The following is a 23949-nucleotide window of genomic DNA, read 5'->3' as shown; positions in this document are numbered from 1 at the left end:
GAGTAGAGTGTGGGAGTGGAGTCAATGGAATTGTAATAGATATGTATGATATCGGGACGGCGGGGGGCAGTGGATTGGGAGAGGGGGGTTGTCACTTTGTGAGGGGTGAAAAGGGTAACTATTGCACTGTTGTGTACACCTGAAACTAAAAAAAAAAAAGAAAGAAAAAAAGAATATCAGTTATGTGTGTATGAGAATGAGGGTGGGTGGAGGTGGTTTTTTTTTCTGACAAAGGCCTGTAGACCAGTCTACTCTCCATGTTTAAATAAATCTGCTATAGCGAAAGTTTTTTTAATGTGTCAAAATATCTAAAAGGTTTTTTCTGGAGTTATCATGTAGCCTGCATCGCTATTAGCTTACTTCCTCCACAGGCCAGAACGATGTTAGGGGTCACCTAGTCCAATTCCTTGCCCCATAATGAAATTAGCTTTATAAATATTCCTGACAGACAGGCATCCTGTCTTTTGCTAGAAGACACCCAACGATGGGATTCCAGGGATTCTATGTTGGGTAGCTTAAATTGCTTGCTTTTTTTTAAAGAAAGTTCTTTCTTGAGTCCAAATACGTCTTCCTGTAAGGTGGAGCTGTAGTGATTCAGTCTCATGACAGCTCTTCACATAGTTGAAGATAGTGTCATGTCTCCACCATGTTTTCTTTCCTGAATGGACATCTATTTTCCTCCTATGATCATTTGCTGTGTTTGATTGCCTTCTATTCTACCCCCTTCTATCAGTAGTGACACTCTTAACTGCACTGCTCTGGCCCCAAACAGCCCATGTGCATCATGGGAAGATGACTTCACTCCCAGCTTTGGGGGTGGGGTATGTGGTTCAGCCTTAACTATTCATCGCCATCTAAATCCCCTGGGTGCAGGGAGTTAAACAGGTCCAATCAAACTGAAGCCGAGGGCCTGTGGTTGCCTGTGGGGAAAAGAGACCTGCTCTTCCCTACTAAACCGGGAAGCAGGTAGCCCCAGAACCCCAACAGCCATTCTTGGTCTGTGAAGGGAGCAGCCTACTAAGAATATAGCCAAAAGTAACTTGGTGGGTCAAGTTGTACCTAAAACCAGACAATGTATGGCTTTTTGGTCATGCAATTCAATAAATTCCCCTTGTGGTTGAGGCAACTCTGAGTTGGGTTTTCTGTTCCCTGAACCAGAAAGCTGCCCGGAAGGACCCATGCGTGATTTCACATTTTCTACCACTGCAGTCACCTTTCTCTGAACGTCATGCCATATGTGTGCATTCCTCGTAAAGTATGACACCCACAGCTGAACACACCTTGAACTGACTGGCTAAGATCACCTTGTTCTGGACACTGTACACTATTTAGCAGAAAGCTCTGGAGACTACAAGTGCATTCGCATTTCTCATAGCCACATCAGATAGCTGGCTCCACTGAGAAACAGAGAGGTGTATAAATCTTGGACTGAAAAAGAATCACCTCTTTCCTGTACTCTTCTATTTCTTATGTGTTTCACACTGACAGAGCATTGAGAGTCAAAATGAGTGAACAATTAAACCAACGAGAGAATCTGGACAAGTCTGATGAAGTTTCTACCTGTTGCTCCTCCCCTGCAACAAACAGAAATTGCACCAGCCCTTTACTTGTTTGGCTGAGGGGGAGGCCTGCCCAGCACTGAGGCAGAATCACAGACGCTTGGCCTGGAACCATCATAAAGGTCTTTTTAATCTGACCTAGCTCTCCACCCTGGTTTGAGCCTTGAGTCCCTTCCTTACGCGCCTGAATGCATCAAGATGACGGGGAGTGGAAGTCTTCTGACTGTCCATTCTACCTCTTGTTCCAGTTCCACCTTCCTGACAGAATGAATGCATGTCTTTTCTTACATGAGAACCCTCAAGTATCTGAAGACAACTATCACATCCCCTCAGAAGCTTTTATCCTTCAGCTATTGATGCTGGCAGGGTAGAGTGGGAATACGAACATGGAAGAAAAGAAAGGGGACAAAGTTACTGAAGTCTAAGAATGTGTTTTGTTTCTTAGTTCCTCCTGATTCTAAAATCTGCTATCCCAACATACAAAAAAAATAAAGCTAGGCTAAATCATTAATTCATTGATGCATATACACGTATGTTTAGCAAGTATTTACTCCATGCCAGGCACTGTACTAGACTCTAGGGACCCAGAAGATGGATAAGGTAAAATTGCTGTTCCACAAAAATAAAGTAACTTATTTAAGGTCCCTGAAACTTAGTGGCAGAGCTAAGGCTTAAGCACAGGGCTTGCACTCTCCTCCAAATGCCACTCAATATTGGGATGAAATACAATTTGCTGGAGTCAGGGCACTGTAGATTTCTAAGATAGCTCCCGCCAACAGGTGATGTTTCTGGGCATCGAAAAGAAGGTTTTCTGTCAGGGCTAAGACTGTATACATACATATATATATATATTTAAACTATGATACGCGGTCTGACGTCACTGGCTGAGATTTTGAGACAAACTGCAACTGCAGCCAACATGTGGTTCATATGGGATTAAGAAGGAAAGAATCTTGAAATATAGTCACACATAACCACATTAATTAATATGTGTTTTACCGGCTTGACTGTAAATGAAATTCAAAATAAGATTTAAAGAAAAGAACTCATGGATCTAGAATGAATAAAGTTTGACTTCTGCTTCAGAGTTTTAGTTCACGCCTCTTATATTTTGATATAAGTAAAATCAGGTTGCAATACACTCCAAAAGAGCACTCAGGAGATGGTGATGAGAAGAGCTGACGGTGTGGAGAAGCGGAGGAAACTGCTCATATAGGATGAAAGGAGACCACCGAGGTATCTAGTCCAGCACTTTTTAGACTCTGTTTACCAAGTAACTCTTAGTTCCTACAAGGTATTACTTAGCTACATTTTAAAAATGTAAAAATTTAAAACAGGTAAAAGTAGACCTACTCTGTGTTTGTGTGTACATGCATGCGTGCATGTGCTGGGGACTGGATTCCCACCCACTCCGTGTCCTGTCTTCCCATAACTCTGCAAGCTACTGACCTAGAACACCTCCATCATTTTCCAGATGAGGAAACTGAGGTCTAAAAAGAAATAAGGTCAAACAACTAACAAGAAAAGCCAGGACCAGAACTCAGGTTAGCTCTGTGTGTGTGTGTGTGTGTGTGTGGGGGGGGGCGGAAACCATATACTGACAATAATGTAACTTGTGACTTGTTGGGTGAGTCACCTGCTGCCGCCCAGTCCCTCTTTCCTCAGGCATTGAGAGTTTGCAGCTGCCTGGCTACCAAGGAGGCACAGGGCTGCCCAAAGGGCAGGGGCTGGACTGAGGCCTTTGGCTGATTTTTTTGTTCACTGTATTTTACCAAACTAGAACTAGGACTCCAGTCAAGGTCTCCTCACACACAGAACGGAGCTCTCTGCAACCTGTTTCTGAACAGGAAACAAGACAAGCTTCATGAGCCGCTGTGGTCTTGCCTTCCTCCTCTGAGCACCTTTCCTCCTAAGACTGTTGTATCCCTAAGACTATTGTATTGTAGCTTTTCTTTCCTTCTCTCCATGGCGGTTACCATCTGTGGACCTTGACAGTATATACAGCACAACAGAGTCCACACTTGGTTCTAAGTGGTGGCCTCATTTCTCCACAGTTCCTTGGAGATGACACCTTGGCTCTGTGCATGAAGACGGCTGCCTCCTTTCCTAGCTCCTAGTGGTCCCTGGAACCCTCTTTCCACCTGGTGTGCTGGGCAGTCTCCAGCCCTAAATCGAATCAGCTCTTTGCCCCTTTTAGGCAACTCATTGATTTTGTCAATGAATTTAGCTTGTCTGTTTTATTGGCACTAAAGAGGGTTGGGTTCTTAGCATCATTAACATTTTAGTTGAGGAAGAATTCCGAACCCCCCCCCCCGACATTAATCCAGAACGGTTAAACATCTAGAAAGTGATCTGTGCTCAAACAAAGTTGGACCAGGTCTGCCCTCTTTTTAACTTAGATGCCAGTAAGCTCCGAGCCCCAATCTACCCACGTTTTCTAATCTAAATGGTGGTAAGTAAAACACTGGAGTACAATAAAAGTTGATGTCTTTGTCTGTTGCTGTTGCTACTACCACTGTTGGGGACCCCTTTCCCCTCAGGATCCACATCCAGCAATTACCTAGCAGTCACGGAGCATCCGGGACAGTAATCTCCATCTCTGCAGACGCACCAGGTGGAGGAGGTACTTGAGTGGATGGGTGTGTAAAATAAGGATGGCCATTTGGGCTCAAAGCCTCTGGTCCCCGCAACATCCCTGTAGAGTAGGAGACAGTCTGACTGTTCCTGAGTGCCTGGTAATCATAAGTGAGCAATTTAATGGCTATGGGCCCCGATTTCGTCCTCTATAAAATAAAGGAGTTAGACTAGATCATTGGAAGATCTCTTTACATCCTGAAATTGCATGATTCTATGAAGTAGCAGACAGCACCAATAAAAGCAAAAGGGGAAAAATGCAAGGCCTCGCAGACCACAGAGCCTCAGAGAAAGAGAAGATGGCAGTCACCACCTGAAAGCCACATTGGGCACCAAGTGTATTACTTCAAGCTTCAATTCTATTTCTGGGCTAAACTAATGATTTAAAAACTGTAAAAGAATCATGGTCCCCAGTTACTGAACTAAAAATGACTAGATTCTGTATATAATTCTATATACTATGATTGTGATTGTGAATGATAAATTATAACTCAAAAAGGAAAGCTGTAAAGGAAGGCTCTTATGGGATCAGAAAAGTAATTCATTTTAGTCCTACCTGGTGTGAGACATGGTCATATATTTTCAGAGTTACATAGGTAAATCCCTAAAGTACTTCCTGGAAATATAAATAATACTAATATTACCTTGCTCTTGTTTACCACCTTATATTTTTCAAAGTGCTCTCTGAGGCATTCGTTTATTTGATTATGACAATTCTGCCCCCCTCCTAACCCAGCAGTCTAGAAAATGGCCTATAAAGTACCAAGTCAAATTCGTAGAGGGTAGCAGGGAACTCCTCAGAGGCACACGTGCCAACTGATCTTAGGGGTCGAGATCTTAAAAAGCAATGATTTCCACCCTCAGACTGGCTCTCAGTCATCTTAAAGGGATTCAGGAAATTCTCAAACCCAGTTTCACTATCTTGGCTCTGCTACACTTGCCATCCCCATCCCGATACCACCACCTCTCTCCTCTTAACAGTCTTCCCTCCCCTGTTGTACTTCCCTCCCAGTGTTACTATAAAAGCTACCTAGGGACATTCCTAAATGGTTAGGGAAAGGAAAGTAACAATAGTAGTAGTGACCTACTGAAGTACTAGAAGGACACCGAATACCACACGCTGCTTTAGACCTTTATCTTTTACTAGATGATTCTCCTTTTGATTAAAATGCCTGGAAAGTTCTTTCCCGTCCTTCTAGTCTCAAAGCCTCAGCTCAAACATCACCTATTCAGTGAAACCTTCATGGCTTCCTGAGGTGGGATGACCTCTTCCTCTTGAGGCCAGAGCAGACCACCTCTTGCAGGATTCCTTTTATATCAACTGCCATTTGTCTATGTTTTTCTTCCCAATAGATTAGACTTTGCAAGTAGGGACCACATCTGTTTCGTTTCTGTACTCTCAGTGCTTAGCACAGCGTCAGGCACAGGGTAGATTAGAAGGTGCTATAAAATAAAACCATGGAGTTATTGCTTTAAAAAAAAAAAGGAATCACTAACATAGTTAGCTAACTAAATATACCTCGATTGAGGTATTAACAAGTAATTCATCTTTAATGGAAAACTCCACATTTCCCAGCTACCCACACTTTGGGGATGATTTCTCTTTCATTTCTGCCCTATTTTAAAGATATACTGGGACCCCACCTCCTGCTTTTAAGCAAATAAAATTATGGGACCTCTTGAGAAGCATGATATAATACTAGGAGAGGAAATTGACATGGGCAATTAAAAAATTCCTGGGAAGAGGTAAATATGTATAAGTAAACATCTTCAAATCACTTAAATTTCATCTCTGCACATTATGGAACATAAAATCTGATTTTATGGCTTCAAATTATCAGTGCATTTTAAATGTTTATATCCTAAATAGCAAGGACAAAAATAAACAATGAATTAAAACATATAGGCTAGAAATCTGTTTAGGAAAAAAATTGCCTGCATATATTGCTCTTTTGGACTCTTACCAAATAAAGATGAGTACTTGAAGTTTGGGGTAATTACCCGTTGCTGTTTTTTTCTTTGATTAGAGATCTGACACAAAAAACTGGATACTTACAATTTACTAAAATCCTTGATGTTCTGAACTTCAAAAAGTTAATGTAACAAAAAATAGATTCCAAACGCCTCTTTTCAAAGAAGGCAAACTTTTTAGGTATTATTTTGTAATTCTATGTCAGTCTAGGCATGATCAATCAGTACATTAATATACAAATAAGACAGTGATATCTATGGTCTAAATTTAATATTGAATATAAAATGATGTTAAATTCTCAAAATTAGGATTAACAGTATAGTCAAAAGCTTTTAAAACATGAGTAAAATTAGGTGTAAAAATTTCAGTATTTTGACATTAGCTTTTGAAGTGTTTAATATTTTAAAATAGTTTTCAGAACATATGTTTTCTACTCTGTTATGAGACAAATACTCTATCCAGAGCACAATTTATTACTACAAAATAAATGAATGTTTAAAAGACAGTCTGTCAATTGAAAAAAGAAAACACATTAAAATAGCAGGTTTCTAAGCTAAGTTAAAATACTTTCTCCTTGACAAGCTGCTTACATTTAAATGAAAACAGGGCAAATTTAGTCAATAATATGGATTACATATAATAAAGAGGACCTTAGATCATGTTAATACAAGGATCACAAAGCAGTAACTTCAATTAAAACCACCCAATTATTTAGCAAACTTTCAGATACAGCAAATAAATTAATCTGTTCTAAATGAAAGTGCTCAGATAAGTAGCTTGTTGACCTATGAGTCTCACTCGCAGCAATCACAGCAAAGCGAGAACCTGCTGAAGCAAGGCAGAGGCCCCAATCAAACAAATGGTATTAGTAATCAAAACGCATTTGCAACACATACTTCCTCGGTTAGTAGCAGGGGGCTCGGAGCACATGCCACCTACTTGCTGCCCTCATATTTCGATATATCGTGTGTAGGGGGTGAACACGGGTTTCTCATACCCACGAACAACTGAGGTATTTTGCTTTTAACAACAGGATATTTTCATTTCTGTACTATCTTGTGAAAAAGGGTAGTCGTTATACTATTAAGACTGCACGTCTGTCACTTAAAACCCCCTATTATCCACTTATGTTTAACTTGTATTGGGATTTAAGAATGCCTCTTTATTGAGACAAGTAATATGTCATCATTTTGTTCAGCTAACAGGCCTGACAGACCCTGTCTCCTTGAGTTAAGAACAGTGGATCTCTATTTCGTACATTGGTGGCAAAAGCTGGCAGAATAAATGAGAATTAGCCAATTGGAAGTAAAGGTTTTTAATCTTAAAGATCCAGGCTTTCTTTTGACTTTAGCCTTAATTATTCTATTTGCCCCGATGATAGTATATTTTTTTCAATAAAAGTGATCTCTATATATTGCAATAATGTATTTGAATGCCATTCTTATGTACTTTTAACAAATAACATCACTATTCACTATATCTCTTCTGTTTTTGATCCTTCTTACTACTTATCATCTTTATCTGAAACAGATTTTTAACAGATAATCTTGATCTTACAACAATATCTTGCATGCATTTTATTCAAATAATTCTTAAAAACAGCTTAAAAAGCCGTTTGGAATAACATCAAGCTTGCCATCAATCAAACGAAAAAATTCCGCTGGCGGTTGTATAAACATCAGATCAAGTCTGATGTCTTCAAGGATTTCAGAGTGAACCATAAAAAACTCCATTAACTTCTGACAAAGAATGCAAATTAATCACAACATGGGGTGAAATGAAATTAAAGGCTCTTTTCTAATCAATGACAAGGCAGGATGAAATATTTGTTACTCTCTCTGCACTCAGGCTGCCTAGGATGTTTGCACTTCCCTTGTAAGGCCCCAAATGTAAGGTGTGAGTACAGATTCACCCACAGTCTCTGTTTAGCCCTCCCATCACCTGCCCCCCTCACCCCCCCCAGCTATCTGCTTACAAGTCCTGGAGATTCACAAAACACACTAATCATCTGAATCTCAGGTGCATCCAATTTGTTATTCACACTCTCCCATGCCAGTGAAAAGCCTGGCGCAGACAGATGCAGCAGGAACCCTAAATGACAGTTTTGGCCTCCGGAAGTACGATCACTACAGCAAAATCTAGTACAGCCTCCAGGTGAAATGTCTGGAGCTCCATATGGAGCAGGCAAAATTAACAACAAGATGAAAATCACTGCAGCAGCGGGGAGCCGGAATTTTTGAAAAAAAAAATGAAATTTAAAGATGAAGAAAGAGAAGTAATAAATTAATGGGGTGTGAAAACATTCAAAGCTTTACAATACCAGGGGCACTATTTGCTCAGATTTTTTTCCTTTTTTTAACTTCAGGTCATTTTGATGTAATTTATTAACCAAGATCAGGAAATGTAGCCAAAAGAAGAACACCACTTTTATCCATGCAAAAGTACTTTAAATACATTTGTATCTGTATTATCTTCACTTTCCTGGTGGCATCTTGCTTACCAAATTTCCAAATGCCAGAGCGGAGGCATCCCCTGAGAAGCCGCCTTAAGGGGTTTACTATCATCCTAACGCAGGGCACTACTGTAAAGTTTGAATGAGGGATGCAATTTTTTTGCAGGCAATCTTTCCATTTCTCCTAAATTATGGTGTCATTAAACAAACCATTGCCCACCATCATGTTTTTTAAGTTATCTGAATTTGGATCAACGTGATTATTAGCTGTACACAGCTCCAGTCCTTGTCCAGACCTGCGCATCTTTTCAGATTACTATTAAAGCTAAATTGTTCAAGAAATTGAGATGCTATCTGTTTGCAAAATGTTTAGAGACACATTTTTTTCCTATTGTAGAATATGCTTCAAAGGCACCGAGGGTTTAATGGCGCTGGGGTCAGTGAGAGTTCTGGGGCCCTCCAGATCCTCCTGTCACTCTGCTAAACACATGGTACGAAAAGCAAAAGGGCTCCAGGGAGTGGGCCTGTCATCATCTACAATGGCACAAGCCTCCGGTGTTCAGCATTTCTCATCTACACAAGAGGCCTCCCCAGGGCCAACGAGGCCAACCAACAGAAGGGCTTGGTGGGGCCGAGTGGGGAGAGCAGTGGTATAAATAGCCAACCAAACCCAGTGTGCACAGAGCCATTCTTTGGTCTAGCTGCCTGCCAGTCCTAGACCTAACTGTACCCATTCATCCCTGAGGCCAGGTGCCTGGCCTCTGAGCCTCAGTCTGCTTGCCTGGAGCCTGGGAACGAGTCTGCAAGGGGCATGGACGGCCTGAGTCAGGTAACAGGAAGTGCTCTGGAGCTTGATGTCACAAAAGTGCTAGATGAAACCAAGACATCCTTGTTCTTCCTCTTATAAGCTATAGTAACAAGACTGCATTTTTAGGGGCTCCTCACCTTTTTTTTTCTATGCAGTCCTAAACTACATGCCAATGAGGCTATGCAATTTTAAGGCCTAAAGGAAACTAAAATAACTTTCAAATACCAAATAAAAACCCAACCCACAAAACAATGGAATTCATATCAATGACTATTTCAACAAAAATCCCATCCTTTACCCTTTATGTTGGTCCCAGGCCACTGACTCCTCCCTGCTATCTTCCTAATACCCCTCCCTCATCTGTGTCCCCAACGGTACACACAGTGTCACCAGCAGGAAGAGGCATTGCTAACGACACTGTCAGCAGCACTGACGCTGGGCTGGGCTGGGGGAAGGACGAGGCGGGAGCTAGCCTCTCCTCCCCACTTTCCCTCCCCTCCGTTTACACTCTGCTCCAGTTGGGGCTGGCAGGTTGCTGAGCACATCCTTTCGCAGCCTTTGACTGACAATTAGAAATTCTGTTTTGTGCTACAGCCCAACATGAGGGCCAGTGGGGTGGCCTGTTACTTTTCCGAGCGGTTTCATATCCATTTCATTTGATCTGCATACTCCCCCTGATCCGACAGGAAAGGTAAGTATCAGGAATATCATTTTAGAGATAAAAAAATAGGCCTCTAAGGGTTACAAAGCAAGAATTAAGGCCTGCGGTGACCAGCAGATTTGTGGTAGAGCTGGTTCTGATTCTCATCGTGTTTCCCGGTCCAGAGCTCATTCCAACAGGCCACTCTTCTTCTCAACTTGCCACTAGTGCAGAGGGCTCAGGTCTGGCGCCCTGACTGACTCTGAGTTCAGAGTAGCAATACCCTGGCACTGTCCCCAGCCCTGGGGACAGAAGGGATTGAAAACTACGTAATCTCAAAGATATATGAAAGGCTTCCATGTGTTCAAGGCCCAAACCAGCGGGTGACATTTGGGATGAGGCAGTCCTCAGCCTGGTAAATAGAGCCCTGCTTTGATTCTCTGGCTGCTCTATGAAGTAGTGAGTTTCCTGTCACCGAGGGTGTTCAAGCAGAGCATGGATAAGCGTGGATGTTTGCTTTTTAGATATGGTTGAGAGGTTTGAGTCAATGCCATCTAAGATCCCTTCCAGTCCTGGGATCCACGACTCATCCCTGACGACTCCATTTGGGATTCAACGGCACCAAACCAGCTGTAGTTCAATAGTGAGCACGTCAGTCCTTCTGTTTGCCCAATTTATTAGGGGGGGCTATCTCACAGAGTGGCTGAGGGTTCAAATGAGGTAAAATGGGCCAAAGAGAGGGCACCATTTCATATCTAGTCTCCGCGATACTATAGAAATAAACATTTTTCTTCACGTGCTTTGCTGGAGGGCAAAAGAAAGGGGGCAAGAAAGGAATTTATACAGTATTCTTTCCCAATCTTCAGTCTATAGTACAAAGCCTGTAAAACAAATGCCAACTCTACCAAAAGTCATTATTGCTTCTAGCAACAAGGTACACAAACTTCTGTTGAAAAATCTGGGAAATAGGCCTGATGGCATCTCAGAGCTGCTTCTATTTTTTTTGAAGTAAAAGTCCCAATTTGGTAACAATATTCTATCATGATGCAAGGAATACAGTTTCTCCCCACTCTGGCATAAAGGTTATTGCTAACTAGGAAGTTCACATTAGAATTTTCCAATGTCCACTTCGACTGAGCAAGTAAACGTATACAAGAAAACACTATTACAAAGGTAGACAGCCTCTTCCCAAATCTGTCAGAGCCTTCAAATGCTTCAATTGTCAAATGCAGTGGCAATCCGTTTCTTAGATTTATCACTTACCCAACCTGACTGATTAATTACCCTAGACATTAGGAATCTCAAGAATATAGCTAGATTCTCAATCTTTGGCATTTTTATTAGATGGTTTACAAGTTTTCTACCACGACTTGTGGTAGATATAGCATACAGGGCCTCTTCTCTTCATTTACAAAATTTTAGGGGATTGCATCAATTGGCCAAATAGTGAATTGTTTAAAAATTACTGACAGAATAAGAGGCTTACCGAGATAAATATTCTAATGGGCTATAAATCCTGAAAATGTGATTTTAATTTGATGGGCTACCTAGAGCTAAGCAGCCAGGCTGTATACACTAAAATCTCACTAAATGCTAGCATGCATGCCAAGCGATTATCACATTTTAGATTTTTCTCTTTAAGGGAAAGATTATGTTTAAACAAAGAAGCCTTCCAATTTGAAAAGTGAGACTAACGCTCTCGAGCCTAACAACTTGGACAGTTTCTCTTCCACCTATCTGATGGCTTTAACTGTAAAAGAAAAAAGATACAAAAGAGACGTTTCAGCGAATGAAGGGTCTTTAAATGTCCACATGGGTACCAGGAGAATTTGCTTAAAACCGCTTATAAAGATGGTAGAGAGAATGAACCCCATCCTATTATTCAATAACCATGTTTGTGATGCATCTGCATAATCTAACCATGCATAAATTAGTATGTGTAATACAACACTTATTTGCATAATAATAGCAAGTTAATAGATGCTTAAAGAGCAGAGACCAACACCACCTTTAAATCAGACATGCCTCCAGGCACTTTGGCCTGTACAGACCAAGATGCCAGAAAAACAGTGAGCATCAACCAGAGAAAAACAGTCAAACCATTCATTTTTCATCTCTCTAGACATTTCACTTATTTTCCCCCACACACTGGGGAATCATTTTCAAACCACAAAATAGCTTTATATTTTAAGTGCTAGCACTCTCCTATTATAAAAACCTTTAAGAAATGATAAAGATTATCATAAGCAATGGTAAAATAACGGATAGTTTGTTTTCTTAGAAATGTGACTAGAAAGGGGCAAATTAAAAAAAAAGGATATGTTCAAAATCACACAAATATAAAATTAGGGGTCGTCTACTTGCTTAGCAAAAATAACGACATATTTAAATATTTTTACCCACCATCTCAATCCTTTAATTCAAATAATTTTAATGAATCCAAAAGCTCAAATAGTTCAAGAAAAGGCTGTGCCTCTCCCCCAACCTCAATATGAGCACATGGTACTGGGCTAGAATAAGGGAAAACATTGCCAATGTCACACAAAGAAGAGCACAATGATGGCTTTCAACCTTTAACAAAGAGGGAAAAAATCTGGAGTTTAAAAAAATCAAAAATCAATAGAGACTTCTAAATGACTCCTTTAAGATATCACTTTTCAATTTAATAGGACAGATTTATTTGTATGTGGCTCAAATGTTCACAATTGCTCCCTGCACCTTCATACATAGGAATGAATGTCACAGTGGCAAACGGCAGTAATGAACAATCTTACCTGAGGATATGGAAACCTCCCAAGAGCAAGCTGGGAAAGGAAATAATATTTGTCTAGTTAAAGATTTGCATGCAGGGCAGATCTCCTTAAGACAGACAAGTACTAAATTTCAAAACTGCATCCAGCAAATATAAAAAGCTCACAACCTCCAATGCACCAACTAAATGATTACTGTAATTACATTAAAAGTTGTATTTAGAATGAACATTTTCAACGGACATGGTTACATTCCCAATAATATACCCTAATTTTAGCAACTAAACATTATCCTTATATGCTTTCCCTTAGGAATATTCTCAGCTGTATAGGTATTACTCACGTTTACATGTGTGTGACAGTTTTTTCTATACAGAGATGTAAAACTATAGATGGAGGCTGTTGGCTTTGCCTTTTGTAAAATGGGAACACCTAATTGTTCCCAGCACAAGGCTTTGTAGAATTTCAACTACAAGTATATAGGAAGGGTTGTAGGAAATGGGGAAGGAAACATATTTCAAGAAAATTTTGCCATGATTCTCATGTATTTGTTAGTTTTTTCATCCATTTTCTATCTATAGTTAGAAGGAAAGAGCTACTATTACTGGTAAAAGGTCATTTCAAGACTGTGAAGTCAGAACTAGAGATCTAAGTGTCTGAAATTATGAAAGTGAATCCTTAGAGCTTCCAATTTTGTTTGATTTGTAAACTGCTATGTGTTTCTAGACCCGTCACTAATTTTGGTCTTTGGATCCTCACCTGTAAAAACAAAATGATTTGACCAGGAATAGGACTGATATAAAGTAATAAGATCAAATTTACCAAACATACCATAACTTATTTAAAGAAAATAGTGGCAACATTTTCCAACGACATAATACAGCCCATCGTCAGGCCTAAAATCCTGTGTTATGTGTTTGTAACTCCTTTCAAAGTAGCATTGCTATAGCAGGGAACTGACGCCTGAATGGGCCCAAGGGAGCATCAGTCCATTCTACAGAATAGCACCTGAGTCCCACTGAAGAAGATCCCACACGGTTCATCGGCAGCAGCCTAGGGGCTGACACCAAGACTTGCAACTTGATCCAGTATTCTTTCCAGCATATATGACACTGCTTTTCTAGACCTTGAGAAATTGTGCATTTATTTCAAAGACACTGACATTGCTAAATATTTGTGAATTCTTGTTTTTGGAATTACGTTTAAAATCATTTCAAGTAACAGGAGAACATCTACTTTATTTTATCAGAATTGCCATTTTATATCTTATCTTGGACTTAAAATTATAGCCAACTCAGCTTTTTGACTATATAAATTATTTGTTGACAAAGGTTTGAATAGCCTATGGATATTACCAAAACCCAAATTCAAAGAATAAATATTTTGTTCCTTGCTCAGCTTAGACATGAAGCTGCTGAGGTTCATTTTCAAAATTCTTAAACCAGTATGAGCAACAGCAATACAATAGGGATAAACCATAAAATATTGAAAGGTGATTACTCTGAAAGGGCCAACACTCATTTGGATGTATACACGTGTTTGGAATACCTGGTTAAGTTCCATTACCTTGTACTCATTTCTTGTAAATTCAGAGTTCATCGATTTTCAAGATATCGAGTTAAATTATCATTATTCCATTTGGTGGATACCGTTAATCCCTTCAAGTATAAGTAGCAGAAACATCACAAGATGCAGTGAAGGAAAGAGAACGTGAACGCTAACCAAACTCTGTCTGTTTTCTTTGATAGTCTGTTGTCTATGTACTGTTATTAATTCGGAGGGGGAGAGACTCAACTCTCCACCATCCCTACTCCACCCCCACCCAATACAGGCCACTGATTTGCCTTACATTTTGTAAACATGGTGTGTCTCTGGCTAGCGAGAGTGTGCATGTTGATTTAGGAGGAGTTACTGTGGTAACAGGTGAACTGGGAGTTTACACCATCCTGTACTGAACTGACAGGCAGTGACAGCCCACCAAAAGCTGTCACCTATCATCACAATGAGTTTGGCATATTCTTCCATTTGGACTTAGAAGACCACCAAAAAGAGGGTCTCTCATCTAAAAAGGCTAATAGCTACATACGAGTAACTATTAGACAACATTTAGAACATTCTACCTCAAGCCCTTCTACAGACTGGGCCATTTACTTGGGTACACGTCGAACATGTCATTAGGGTCTGTGGAAGAATTCTACCCATATGGAAGAAATTTTCTCACCATACATATAGTTAAGATCTAAACTAGCTGGCAGGTGCCAACACTGGCCATTGGTCCTTGCAGTTAAAAGAGCTAAGCAATTATAAATGGAAGGCTTAAAAAAGAGAGAGTGGGATAAGCTGAGAAATGTGAATTCTTCCCATTTCAACTGAAAGCCTCAAATTCTCCAGTCATCACTGTTCTATGGAGAGGCCAGGCTCCAGCCAGCCGTCTTGGGAACGTGCCCTCATCTACTTGGCCCCTCTCTGTCATGACTGGTACAAGGTAATAAGGATGCTTGATGTCATTCATTTACTCTGCAAGATAACACCACGCAGAAGCATAACAGAAAATGCAGTGCAGGCTGGTCAGCTGGGAGCCTCTCTGTACCAGTCTGCTTGGGAACAGGTGGCAATGCTTGAACTAGTGAACTCATCATTCTTGGGACCGGCTTTGCTTTGTGTGTGCTTTCCTGACATCCTGTGGAGTCTCAGGCGACTTGTCAACAACATTCCTGGGATAACTCCTTGGTAAACATCTTGTAGGTATGACCTCTTTTGAGGGAGAGGACAGAGAATGGTTCCTTGTCCTTGGCCAGAGCAGCACAACAATCATTTCCTCCCTCACAGAGTGTCCCCATTGGGCTGCTCCAACAGCAGGCCAAGGATTCCAATCCTGCACCAGTGAAAACTGGCAGTGGCCCTAGTAGGCAGGCACCAAAAGCAGTCGTTTTAAGGCCCCAGGAGAGGGAGCTGCCTTCCGTGTATGTCCCTGTCCTCCAGGTTTAATGCAGGCTGCAGTGTTTATGTTCCACACTATTTGTCTTTGGCAAAACAGAAGGAAATATATGGCTAGGCCCTAGAACCCTTTTATCAACTTCAATTAAGAGAAGGTAAAAAAGGAAAAGGGCTCTTACCAGATACGGCTGCATGAAGAGCAAGTGCTTCATGAGGCTTCCAGAAGTCAAAGCCATGGAACTCTCCCCGGGAGAGGGGCACATATGCTGTGCGTGAACTTCTCAGAGACAGGCGGACCGGAGTCCATTCTGTCTTTTACCCCTACTGGTCTATTAATCTACTTGCATTTCCCCAGTTTTTATTGTCAAGGTATTATAAATTAGGAAACTTACAAAAGAGAGTATGTAATCTTCTCTGAAATGGCCTGCAGATATGTCACTGTACTAAATGTGTTTCAGATTTAATGAAGCTTTAATGTCCTTTTTAATTTTGCCTGTTTCTGTATCACCAGGGGTCGGGCAAGGCAATCAGCACTCAAGAGGGTGGTTTGGTTTAAAACTAGGAAAAAACTCATTTACTTATGAGTTGCACTGTATTTTCTTAATTAAATTTACTGAGTAAAATGGTTTAAGTTCAGCCAACCAATGACCTCTGTATGTAGATTTAGATTTATAAATAGGTTAACAGTTAGAGAGGAAAAAAACCCCAGAATCACAACAAAGCAAACAGATTAGGCTTAAGCCAATAGAAATCTTTGCTCTCTTTATCATCTTTACAAAAGAAGCATTTAAATATAGGCAGCTTAAGTCCAGTAAAAAAAAAAAAAGTATATTGAAAAATGTGGACTCACATAAGCACCAACAATTTATCAAATGACTCTTACATCCTTTTCATTCCCAGGAGGGCACTGGCTCACTTGTAAAAGATGTGAAAAAGCTTTATTTTTTTGAGGGGGGTGGTGGTGGAGGTAGAGCTGGGGGAGGGAGAGGATTCTATTTAATGTTAAAAAAAGTGCATTTTAACCCTTTTGCCACGATGGTCGGATATATCCGAATGAATATATCTGACATTTTTATACATAAAAATGTCATTTATATACAGAGCAGCTCAAATTGTTATTAAATGCATAAATAGTCAAAATATCAACTTTTTGTTTTTTTGTGGATTTCTGACACATTTTGAAAAAGAACTGGAAATCAATTAACGCAGTGAAAGAGTTCATTCCAAATACGTAAGATTCAGCAAACTGCCAAATACTTTGTTGTTGGAGATTTACTATGTACAAAGGCAGCAATAGAATGCTCTGAAAACATTTACCAGTTGGGAACACATGTAAAGAACAGGAAACCACTAACATTCCACTGTAAAACTAGGACCATTCCTTAGTGTCATCTTATTGATTTTTGATCTGTCCAGTGAAATACTCTTTGAGTTAGTAGCATTTGAACATGCTAGGTTTTCTAATTTAAATAACAAGTGCATGTGTGTGTGGGTGTGATCATAACATTTGCCAAATACAGAACAACTGCATGATAGAAACCTTTGTATATGAACAAGAAGTTAGGATAGAAGGCATTTATTTAAAAAGCAAAAAAGGAGCTTCTGTTGGTAATAAGAATAATTATCACCATGAAGTTATAAATCACAAAGAGAAAACATATATTGTAGCCAGAAAGTAAACGCAGGACACAAACTCAGGATGTGTGTCTGGTGACCAAGTCTCCCATTTAGAATATCAACAATGTGGGAGTAGTTATAAATATAGTTATACTGAGTGAGGAGCACTGGATTTTTTAATTCTTAATTTAGGTGTATTGTATGTTTCTCGGCATAATTGCAAATTGAAAATAAGCATTTTCAATATAGCCAGTGATCTAGCTGAAGGAGGACTTCATAGTCTGAAATGTTCTAAAATTTGTTCTTAATTACCTTGTGTACATTTTACACAATTAAATTTCCATCTAAGGATTTTGCAGTTAGAGTGTGCACTGCAGTTAAACCTTCATTTTCTAGAAATGTAGCAGCCACTTTGGAACATTCAGACACAGGGAAACTTTAAAAAATCAGACTTAACTACTGGATTACATAAAATTCCCTAGGTGAGATTTCATCCCAAGACCAATTTACACAGTCCTAGAGAGGGAGTTTAAATCATCTGAAACTATGCTGGTGAAGAACCATAATAAATATTAAATACCTCAAAATCTACCCTAAGATTTTACTTTTCTTCCCATGTGTCAATTTCACTCTCCTCTTACTGAATGGTTTAAAAACAATCCAAAGGATATAACAGCAATTCACCAGTGTTAAAGTGCTTTGGAGGTTAAATGGACAACAAAGAACACAGAAACACAAAGCGTCTTGAAGTAGGGTTTCAATTAAATGTGCAGGATTTAGTAATGCAGGTCCAAAAAAAAAAAAAAGAGTTACAAATTAATTTAATCTTCTGCCTATAGTTTGCAGCTGCACTCCAAAGTGTCTAGGGTTTAAGAACAAAGCCTTGAAAGGCCTGGGAGTGAGGAGAGCTTCAATTTTTAATGTATAACGCCATTAGCTGATAACTTGTGGAATCTGCAACCCCTGCGGAGGGGCATAAGTGCGAGTAACAGAGACTGATGAAGTGACATATTTGTTCATGTCTAGAACTATGAGGAAGAGGGTTATTACTAACACCATCAGGCCCAACAGAAATATGCCCTAATAACCTTTGGGACCCTCCACGTTATCAGTTCTCACTACATCAAATATATTAAAGTCAAAACCTAATTCACTTTAATTAAAGACAATTAGTTTGCTTTACTATTATTGTTTTAACTTGTATGATATAATAATATGTTGCAAATTAAAGACGGGATAATAAATATAACAAAAGCATGAAGCTGTGTATACCTTTCCACCCATGCTTGGTGAAATGAGCTTATCACTTGGTTTCTATGTAAGGAAATTCAAGAACACCATCATTAGAAATGGCGTAGAAGAAACGTTTCACTTTAAAAAGAATACAGTGAAACCATGCATATCCTCTCTTACTCAATTTATTACTTGTTTTCACATAACGCTTCCCTATAAACTCACAGAATTTCTTTAACACAAACGGAATGATGGCCCAATGGAGGCACCAGAAGCTTAATTAATTTGCCCAAGGTCATGCTGAAGGTTGGTGGCAAAGCTTGTTAAATTACTAGGAACTCTGGGCTCTACAGATGTTTGGGCAGTGGCAAAGGACCCCGCCCGCAAAGGCCCCAGAGACTTCCGGTGCAGTGGGTGTGCCACAGCCAAAAACTCATTATGCTTGTGCAGAAAGCACCGAGTGCTCCTGAGCACTCCCAAATATCGTTCTCTTTGTGTAGAAAGAGCCTAAATGCGAGGTTCCCATCAGGACTGCTTCTTAGCATGTGCCAGTATCTAAAAAAGAAGTGCTTATCCTCACCAGAGTCCACTGATACAAGGAAAATTTACTTTAACTTAAGGAGCCTAAACATAGTAGCACAGTGAAATAAATCAGGCAAGTCTCCATCATTCACAAGGTCCTACATTCTATCCCACAGATTACTAATAAAAACGGAGAAAAGGCAGCATTACAAACAAATGTTTCTAATAGGGTTTTGTTTTGTTTTTTAAATTAGAAATGGGCTTATTACAGTGGACACTTAAATGGGGAGAGGGCAACAGTAATTCACCAGTACAATATCCTAATGCTGTTCCTTTAATTGCTTTATTTGTTTCACTGTTAAAAATGATTGCTTGCTGTAGCCTAACCGCGAACGCTGAAAAGCATGATACATCGAGGTCCCAACCTGGGCAAACTGTACGTAAACTTACACTTTATTGCAGCTTAGTTCACAATCTTCACGTAATAGAGGGTTATATCCCAGTGCAGCAGGAGGATAAATCATCCTGGAATATTACTCCGGCAAAGTTTAGCTGTGACTGGAGCATATGTGCTTTCGAGCCACTGAAGCAAAGGCCCATAAAATACACTAATTACTGGAAGTTATGGTCACTGAGTGATTGATAGCGCTCTGCAAGGCAACTTCCTCATTTTCAGCTCCTCTGACGGGGCTCATCCGCCACGCGGCAATTATTAATTCATGACCCGCCCCTCAGGCACTGGTACCTTTACTTCTAATTCTCCTGCTACCAAACTACTGCTACAGCTGGACACTGTCTTTCTTCATTCTGATGGCGGCGTAAGGATGATAAAACGCAGATTTCATGCTAAATGCTATTGTCTGAATCTTTAAACGTTGCTTGGTCTCTCTAACCCTGCTGCCCCCAAACACATAATTCTCCTTCCTCTCCCATCATGCTATTTCACTTGCATCATTTCCCCCCCTTAAAAACGAGTATGTATGTGTATGTATATATATATGTCTATGTATGCATATGTGTATATATGTGTATGTGTGTTTGTGTGTGTGTGTGTGAATCTATCTATATTAGACGAAAAACTTTGACTGAATAATTTTTTGATTGAATACCGTGGTTTAAATGCAATATATAATTTCAACTACGCCATAGTAAATGTGAGGCAGCTAATTAATTTTTAAAAAAGGAAAAAACCCACCCTCCATTTAAAGAGACCCACTTTGTCAAAAGCTTTGAAAACACTAATCATTCCAAGTTGATTTTCATTAGTAGCTCTCACTCAGAGCAATGCTAATTAAGATATCTGTGTATATAACTAAATGTCTAAAAGTCACTTAAAAACAACTGCAAAGGTCTCTTTTTGATGGTGTTCTGGGTGCACTGACAAGAAATTCAGTGAGAGGCTGAATTAAAATGAGACGAAGTTCAGTCATGATAGATGAAAGCAAACATTCTACTTTTCTAACAGAATAATGAATGTTCTTCACATTTTTGCACAACTCAAAATGTAACACCGAGGTTAGTTTTCCTACCTGGAATCTGAGATGGTGTAACAGGTGAACAGATGGAACTCTACCTATCCTTTCAGGACTTGGTTCAAATTTTCCTTACTCTTCTGTAGGGAGTTAGTCTCAGAAGGCAACGTGGAGAACAAGTCATACCACTCCCTGTCTAATGCCATTCACTGGGCAGTGAATCACGTCTTACACCTGGTGACATATCCTAGTGTTCTACATCTTCCTGTGTCTCTAATGCCAGGGAAAGTATAAACTGTTGAAGGGCAAACTCTCAGTCATGAACTTGATATATTCTCCATGACACCAGAAATCATATTCTGCAGTAGGCTGATACTAAGCAGTTGTTGATTATGATAACCCCCCGATGGTGATGTCTCCTAGAGCCTGGACAACCTGGTGGCTAATGATTTAGTTGTTTCTATGCTACAATCCTTTAGTGAACACAACATACAGGCTCTTCCGTCTTAGGGGTTGATAGTCTTAACTGGCAAGGCCCTCTTACACATCACTGCTTAGAATAATCACTTTCACATATTTAAGCATTATGATTAATTTAGGTGGCTTATTTCATATTAAAGACTAAAGGGTTGCAAGAAGGGAAAAGATTAGAGTTAAATGCCCCCAAATCTACTGCATCTGCTTAATCACCATTTTGATTAAGAATTTAAAAAATGACACCCTTTCAATATGTGTGTGTAATGCTGACCTGTATCATCGGACAGTGGGTAGCTTTAATCATAACAGTCCCTAGAGAACTAGCTTGAGGTAGGGGTGGGAGTAAAGGGTGTCTCCACTTCTATGCTGCTCTCTGGAGTCAGGCAGCTGTGGGTACTTGACAATACATCAGTGCTATGGTATAGTCCACTGAGCTCAACCTAGGCTACAGTTCCATTTCTAGACATTGCAAAGTCAAGGGAGTATAATCAGGTAACATTCCCATACTTCTGGCCTCTCTGTGGGGGGTGGGGGAGGGGAGAAGAGAGAGACAGAGAGAGAGAGAGAGAGAGAGAGAGAGAGAGAGAGAGAGAGAGAGAGAGAGAGAGGAGAGACATTGATCTCAGTCCTCCCTCTCTCATCTGCCCAGTCCTATGCACTTCCACAGCACATTTATTTACCTTTCTCCCTACTAGCCAAGGAGCTCCTGAGGGCAAAGTTTGTATCCTTATTGCCAACACAGGGTAGCACAACATGCTTACTGATTGGGTAGATTCTCACCTGCCCACTTCCTATTATAGCAGAAGTATTGGAAGATTAGGTTAATTTTTGTGTTTCTTTAAAAAAAATAAAATAGGCCTTAGTCTCTGAAAAACAACAGCCAATTGCACATTTCAAAATATGATAAAACTGAACCAGCTATAGGGATAGTGTATGTAGTAATCCTGTGAAAAGCAGTCTTGGCTGATGGCCAGGGTCATGATAAACCAGTCTTTTCCTTTCTCTAACTTCCTGCTCATTTACATTTATCATTCATCTCTTCTCTTTTTCAAACTACTTGATCTACTTCTTTTCTGTAGCAGATCGGAAGGAGCACACTTTAATCAGGATACACAAGTTAGGATACACGACTGCTACTGGCTGGTCTAGTAACTTAGACTTTCCTGGGAAAGTCCTTTTATTTCTCTGGATCTCAGTTTCCTTATTTGCAAAATGGGAACATTGATGCTTATGCGATGGAACAATCTTGGATGCCTTCAATTACTGATTTTTCAATCATTTCCCATCAGGAAGCTTAAACGAGATAATGACTATCAAAAGGTTTTGTTAAGTGTTACATACACACAAAGTGTCATGTTGTCACCCTTCTTATTAGAATGACAATAAGCAATATGTCACCATCTAGGAATAACAGGAAAGAGCACTAGACTTCACATCACAAGTCCCAGACGCCAGCTCTTCGCTCAGTGTTAGCTGTGTGCTGTAACTGTGGGCACACGCCCTCCCTTCTCTGGACACAGCTTCCTCACTGAAAAGAGGCGTCTAATTTAACAAGCTCTAAAGTCTCTGTTCTAGTTAAAAAACATTCTAGTCTCTAAATACAAGATAAGGTGTGTAAAAGAATTCTTGAAGTAAAGCTATACAACTATTAAAGGTGTTATTATCCAGTTTAGAACCAAAGTATGTAATATGGTCTGTAGGATCTTTGAGAGGATTTTTAAAGCCAATTCCAGCTCACTGGATTTGAGTTTTGATAGAATTCTAGGAGCAGTGGTTTTTACCACTGGATATCTCAAAGGTGGCAGCAGTTCTTCCCCAAATTATCACACTCAAAGAACTTCAGAGTTGACAGATGTCACTAGCAGACAGGCCCCGTCTTATCTTTTAGACCTTGACTCAAAAGGAACTCCACACCACTCAGTTACCCTGATGATATAACACTGTTTATTTTTGTCTAATAAATTACTACTGTCAAGCATTCTTCTTTAAAATGTAGGCTCCATGAAGGCAGGGATTTTGTCACATTCATTCTCCAAGTGACTGGCAATGTCCCCAAGTGTCTAGCACAATGCCTGCCACGTAACAGGCACTCAACAAAAATTTTCTGAGTGACTAATGGATAAATGAATGCATCTTGTCTAACCTTATACTGTCTCTTCTATAAAGCATTTTTTCCTTAAAAGCAAAAAACAAAACAAAATGCCCTGAGACAAGTGGTTATTCAGTTACTACTTAAAGGCCCCCAAAAGATGGGGCACTTTCACCTCTAAAGGCAGATGTAGGGACAGATCCATTAGAAAATTCTTCTTTATACTGAATAGAAAACCACGGGATTTTTTTGTTTCTTGTTTTTGTTATCTTTACAAAGTTCAGCCTGCCAGTCATAAAGCAGCAAGCAGCTTGCCTCTTCTCTGCTGACAATCCTTCAAACATCTGAATATGGGCTGTCAAATGCTTGCTTTGTCTTCTCTTCATTTCTATATTCTTCATATCAGGGCTTTGTGAATTTAACGGTTTTTAAAAAAAAGTCCAAATTGTGTAGGTTTGTGTGCATACACAACTTGGATATGTGCTGTGCGACAAACTTTCAAAACTAGTCTGAAATCCATCAAAATAATAAAATGCTTAGCTGGGACTGCTAGCACCTGTTCCATCTTGTTTTGTCAATCTCATGGTTGTTCACGATAGCTCGGAGCACAAAGCAAGCTCACAATGCCTCATTCAGTGAGAAACTCCTCACTTTGCCTGCCAGTTTCACATTCGCTACAATCACTGACAACCCTGGAAAATGCACACTTAGGCATGGTAATCTGAGACAGCTGGATCCCTTCACAAACCTCGCAAAGGGCTGAACTAGTCAATCCATCATATGCCAA

General features: G+C 39.9%; 1 protein-coding gene across 4 annotated transcripts in view; it reads right to left on the bottom strand.

Moving 5' to 3' along the window:
• The window catches only part of MAP2K5 (mitogen-activated protein kinase kinase 5), a 249102-nt gene that overhangs the window by 65098 nt on the left and 160055 nt on the right, over positions 1–23949 (bottom strand). For 2 of the 4 annotated variants that reach the window (XM_019647307.1, XM_019647305.1), the window contains one exon: positions 12840–12869. The exons of 1 other annotated variant lie outside the window; for it this stretch is intronic. In XM_019647307.1, coding sequence (XP_019502852.1) covers positions 12840–12869 — 30 coding nt within the window. Of the gene's footprint in view, positions 1–3909; positions 4255–12839; positions 12870–23949 lie in introns of those variants that run through there. One more of the 4 variants, XM_019647308.1, reaches the window with a different exon arrangement.

The sequence above is a fragment of the Hipposideros armiger genome, unplaced genomic scaffold, assembly GCF_001890085.2.
Source record: "Hipposideros armiger isolate ML-2016 unplaced genomic scaffold, ASM189008v1 scaffold_110, whole genome shotgun sequence".
Taxonomy (NCBI): domain Eukaryota; kingdom Metazoa; phylum Chordata; class Mammalia; order Chiroptera; family Hipposideridae; genus Hipposideros; species Hipposideros armiger.
Note: the sequence above shows the minus strand (reverse complement) of the source record. Positions and strands in the feature narration are given on the sequence as shown.